The following is a 5,725-nucleotide window of genomic DNA, read 5'->3' as shown; positions in this document are numbered from 1 at the left end:
CCGCACTCACCCATCAAGTGTTGTCCCGCGCCGCACTCTGTTGCGCTGGGTCCCGCGATAGTGCAGGTCTCTACTCGGAAGATGCCTGTTATAATGTTATGATCGAGGCTCTGGACTCTATAACAAACTATAAAATATTTTCTATAAAAAACGTTAATGCCCTGGCAGTGACAAATAGCTTTGGTTTTATATTTAATTTGATTACATTAATGTTATAAGTTAAGATTTACAAGAAATATTTTAACTGCTACTATGTAAAAGGAATACTGCGGTAAAAAAGCACCTTATTTGTTTAAAGTGTTTGCAAACAAAATGTTATTGCACTTTTGTTCATATAGCAGTACTTTTAAATGAAAAATTGCGCAATACACTTTACTTTTGAATTCATTATTGAATTTTGTGCATAATGCGATTAATCGCGATTAAAAATGTTAAGTTTCCCAGCACAAATTTATTCAAACCGTACTGCATAAGAGGAGTGACCCAGTGTATTTGAACACAGCGAGCTCTAAAGTTCTTGCCTGTGGGTTTAGGGTCGTCCGGGCTGACACTGTTCTCAGGACTCTGGAACATCAGCTCAAAGATTCGTATGGGGGTGACGCTGTTCAGATCCAAACCCTGAGACTGAGACATGAACATGTGCTGAGATGAACTTTTATCTGAGAGACGACTGAAAACAGCTCTGTGTAAACGAGGATGCGACTCACATTGTGGTTCTCCTGGAGCTCAGAGTCTGTGGAAATGAGGCTCAAATCACTGAGGCACAGCGAGTGATTCGCATCCTGCAGTTGAACAAGTACAACAGTACCAATTAAGTCCACTGTCCTGAAGCGGCCATGTAACAAAGCAGCCAGACAGGGCTGTGATTATGTGAGTGCGCACCTCTGACAGCGGATGACTGCTCATGATGAATGCTGGACCTTTATCATGACCCCGAATGTGACTCTTCAGGCTGTACTGAGAGCTGAAGGTCTTCACACAGCCATCGCTCGTACAGAAAAACGGCTTCTCTCCTGGAACAGAAAAAGAGACCATAAGAAAAGAACCGGACAGGTTCTCTCATCTAAATAAGGTCTATCTATCTATGTTTATCTATATAATCTATATATCTATCTATCTATGAATTAAAAAATAAATAATTCTGGGTTAGTATTTACGATGAATAAGAATTAATTAGTTTAAATTTTATATTTTTTGTTTTCATTTTAGCAAAAGCTTTGCTAAAGCGTTTTAAGTGATCTTCTCTATGCTGTCTGTTCCACTATCTGTACCAATAACAATAATTTTACGAGTTAGATGCCTCTTATGCTTAGTAAGACTGTATTCATTTAATCAAAAAATACAGTAACATTTTAAATATTATTACAATTTTAATCTAACTTGTTTTCTATTTTAATAGTTAAAAATGTAATTTTCTAAAGTGTTTCTACATAATTGTTTTTGGTTGAGTATCATGTTTGTACATCATGCTTTTTATGACTATGATTGAGAGAGAATATGGAACTCAAATCAGAGGAGAAAAAAAAAAACCTGAGCAAAAATATGCTATTTGGTGCAGTTGCTGATATTATATGGCCAAAAAGTGAGATAAAATTCTGATAGCTTGATCAATCTTTATAACAGTATTGCAGATACTTACATAAAATAATATAAATATCAGTTTATTAATATCACAGTAATATCACTCTATATCTCCCAATAATATGTATTAGTAAGATGATATTTAAATGCTTAGCTTTATAATCAAAGCTCTGTTCATTTTTATTGTGGGGGAAAACACATAATGCAATGCAATACAATAATGACAGAGATAATAACCATCCCTCAAAAACCTGATAGATCACATTTGACTCACATTTAAAAAAAAAAATGAAAAAAAAAATTTCAAGTAAACCTAAGTTGCTTCAGTCCAGTAAGTTGAAATATTACTAACAAAAATCAGTAAGGACTTCACAGCAAAAAGACGCATGAACAACAAGCTGAAGGGGGACATCTCAACAATTAGACTAAAAGACCTTTTATTTGCTCAAACTTATAAAATATCAGTCAGACAACAGAAGGCATTTAGTAGATTGTGCAACAGGTTTTTAGGCAAAGTTTTGATCATGTTGATAAATTAGAGGCCTTAGAAATGTGCATATCAAATATGACACTGTAGGCTTTATAGGGTAAATAAGTTTTAAGACTTCGTCAGTGTATTGCTTTCATTTTGAGATCATTCATGGGGCAGACTGCCAGTGGCTTACCAGTGTGTGTCCGTACATGTGTTTTCAGGTGATGACTAGCAGCGAAAGCCTTACCACAGCCATCATGATCACACCTGCAGACACAAACACAATAGTACCTCAATCGTTACTAATATGCAAAAGTACCACATTCATGATTTAGTAGTTGTGTACTGGCTGCACATTCAAGATGAACTCATTATTGTCAATGTGAACGCTCGGATCACACCTCTGATTGGGTGCTGAAACAGATTTCCTCACCGGAATGGTTTTTCGCCCGTGTGTGTGCGGATGTGCTTCCTCAGGTCACTGAGTGTGGTGAAGTACTTGGTGCATCCCTCTGATTCACAGTTAAACGTCTTGCCAGTGTGCAGCCTCTGGTGAGCTTTCAGTCTGATGAGAGCAACACAATAATCATGCAGTTTAGTCAGGTTTAGTCATTGAGCAAATGCCTTCATACAAAATACAAATGAATGAATTATGTATGGGTAAATGAATAATGACAAATTGTTCATTTTTTAAGTGAACACTTCGAAGTAACTAGATGCAAAGCACCGAGTTTCCACCGATGAGGAAGGGCTGGGTTGAAAATAATGCTTAATTTTAATCGAGCTTCACTTATATCGATTCTTAGATCCGAAGATCGATTTTTTAGTGTTTGCTGTTTTCTGTTGATGTTCTGTCTGACAAAACTCTACTAAACATTATTTGTAGCATGCCAGCCAACTAATAATCGTGACATTTAAAAAAAAAAAAAAAAAAATGTTACTACTGATGTACTACTAAATGAACAATGTCCGAAGAACGCGTAAAGTTGTCACTGTAAACAATGTCATATTACATTTATCTCAGAAAAGCCATTCAATGTCCACAAAATCGTTAGTCAACAAGAACAAAATAAGAGGAGAGCATTTTGCTAAATATATGTGCACTATATTACATATTCATTATACAGTATTTTTTATTAAACTGTTTATGCTGTTGTCATTAATTTATTGTTGTCATTAATCGTTCTATACATAAACACAGGAACTGAATTTAATAGTTTGGACTATCAAGTTAACCAAAGATACATTTTAAGATTCAATATTATAGTTATATCACAGGGTGGACAAAATCACAGGGTTCTCTGTATAGTTTACCGCATTTATTGAGAAAGATTTTTCCTTAAGAAAAATTTACATATACTGGACCTGACATATCCAGATGAATCAATACAGAGTCAAATCGAATTAAGAGCTTGCAAATAGAATTGTGCAATCTGTGTCAATACCCAGCTGTACTGTGATGTCTTCTGATTGGCTGTGTTGCATTTCATGTTTATTATACAGTTATAAAGAGTGTGATTTCGGACTAGTGCGATTTCACTCTGAACGGGGAAACCCAGTGTGATACAGAAATTAAATCCAAGAAACCAATAGAACGACCTGCACAGGACATTAGCAAACAGAGGCTCACAGGAAGCGAGTGGCAGCAGAACTGTGGCTTCTGGCTAGCAGTCACATGAGCATGAGCTTCTGTGAGACCCCAATACAATGCAATCGCTGTCTAACAGCAAAGGCCACAGTAGGGCAGGAGCAGCTACATAAGCATGCAAATGTAAAACGAATAAACAGCGCTTCGTCCTCATATTCACCTGTAGAGAGTGTTGAAGGCTTTCTCACAGCCCTGAACGTCACACTCAAAGGGCTTCTCTTTTGTGTGGACGCGGACGTGGATCTTCAGGCTGTAGGACGTGAGGAAGGCTTTGCCGCAGCCCTGCTGGTTGCACACGAACGTGTATTCACCGCGGTGCGTTTTCTGATGCGTGCGCAGGTTTCCCGCCGTGCTGTAGGTGCGCGTACAGCCCTCGAACATGCATTGGTATCGCTTCACCTGAGAGATGGACAGAAAGAGCCAACGGTCACAAAGAGAGATTGGGAATAACGGTCTCCAATGGAGAACAAAAGGCATCACTCAGATGAACAAAATGTTTCCTTTGTGTCAAACTACCACAAACACCACTTTCCCACAGAAGCCAGGCTCTACAATAAACAAAATATATTTTTTCTAAAATATCCATGTAGTGGAAAGACAAATGTATCAATTAATACTTTGAAACTTTTTTGAAAATCTACTGGTTACACTTTATTTCGATAGTCCACTTTAGACATTCTATTAACTATAAGTAACTTTGTAACTACATGTCAACTACATGTCAACTAATTCTCATTAATTTGCAACTACATGTCTACTAACTCTCAGAGTAGACTGTTAGGGTAGGTTTAGGGTTAGTAGAATAAGTTGACAAAGAAAGTGTTAGAAGATATTAAGCAGACAGTCTACTAATACTCTACTAACTGCTAGTTGACATGTAGTTGCAAAGTTACTTACTGTTAATAGAATGTCTAAAGTGGACTATCGAAATAAAGTGTTACCAATCTACTTACCCTTAGGCCATCCAAGATGTTCGTTTGTGTGTTTGTTTCTTCATGGGAACAGATTTCAAGAAATTCAGCATTCCATCACTTGCTTACCAATGGAGTGAATGGGTGCCGTCAAAATGAGAGTCCAAACAGCTGATAAAAACATTACAAGTAATCCACACCACTCCAGTTCATCAATTAATGTCTTGTGCATAGAAAAGCTGCGTGTTTGTAAGAAACAAATCCATCATAACGACGTATTTAAAGTCAAACTTTTGCTTCTGGCCAAAATACTAGTCCATAATCCATAATAACGCTTCCCTCCTTTTTTCTCTCACATCAAAACCGACCAAAATATTTGTTTAGAGCTGTTTTGGCTTTTAAACGGTGCTTGATCTGTGCATATTTCTCTCCTGATTCAGACAAGGTGACTTTTTCCACTGAAGAAAGCAAAATTATGGACAGAGGACTCCTATTTTAGCTGGAACTATTAATGATGGATTTTTGTTTTTTTAACAAACATGCAGCTTTTTGCTTCACATGACATTAACTGATGGACTGGAGTGGTTTGGATTATGGTTTAGGCTCTCATTCTGACGGCACCCATTCACTGCAGAGGATCCATTGGTGAGCAAGTGATGCAATGCTACATTTCTCTAAATCTGTCCGATAAAGAAACAAACTTTTGGATAGCCTGAGTAGATTTTCATTTTTGGTTGTACCATTTCTTTAGGTGGCACGTGGGTCAGATCAAGGTTATTATAGTTTTGAATTTTTAAATTCGTTTTATTTTAATATAGTTTTCAAATTTGCTATAAAATTCAGTTTAGTTTTTATTAGTTTCATTCATATTTTTGTTAGTTTTAGTTTAGTTTTTATTTTGTGAACGCATTTTTTAGTTTTTATATAGTTTAGTTTCAGTTTTAATTAAAGTTCAGCAGAATTAACAGATCACTTCCAGAGCGCAGGCCAAAGAAAGACGTAGGCATAATTTAACCTTAGTGAGGCAAACATATAGCCACACAAAATTAACGCATGCTGAGATTGATTAGATAGTAAAAGTATACAAATATACGCCAAAGAAAGCAGGCAAGC

The 5,725-nt window shown here is 36.6% G+C and overlaps 1 protein-coding gene across 3 annotated transcripts in view; it reads right to left on the bottom strand.

Moving 5' to 3' along the window:
- LOC107756922 (metal regulatory transcription factor 1-like) overlaps positions 1 to 5,725 on the bottom strand; it is a 31,149-nt gene that overhangs the window by 14,810 nt on the left and 10,614 nt on the right. For all 3 annotated transcript variants that reach the window (XM_016574251.1, XM_016574252.1, XM_016574253.1), the window contains 6 exons: positions 3,862 to 4,100; positions 2,487 to 2,618; positions 2,247 to 2,320; positions 883 to 1,013; positions 708 to 782; positions 522 to 624 (listed from right to left, as the gene is read on the bottom strand). In XM_016574251.1, the coding sequence (XP_016429737.1) occupies positions 522 to 624; positions 708 to 782; positions 883 to 1,013; positions 2,247 to 2,320; positions 2,487 to 2,618; positions 3,862 to 4,100 (754 nt within the window). The remainder of the gene's footprint in view (positions 1 to 521; positions 625 to 707; positions 783 to 882; positions 1,014 to 2,246; positions 2,321 to 2,486; positions 2,619 to 3,861; positions 4,101 to 5,725) is intronic.

This window comes from Sinocyclocheilus rhinocerous, unplaced genomic scaffold (genome assembly GCF_001515625.1).
Source record: "Sinocyclocheilus rhinocerous isolate Xijiao unplaced genomic scaffold, SAMN03320098_v1.1 scaffold773, whole genome shotgun sequence".
Classification (NCBI taxonomy): Eukaryota; Metazoa; Chordata; class Actinopteri; order Cypriniformes; family Cyprinidae; genus Sinocyclocheilus; species Sinocyclocheilus rhinocerous.
The sequence above is the reverse complement of the archived record's forward strand: the minus strand, read 5'-3'. Positions and strand labels throughout refer to the sequence as shown.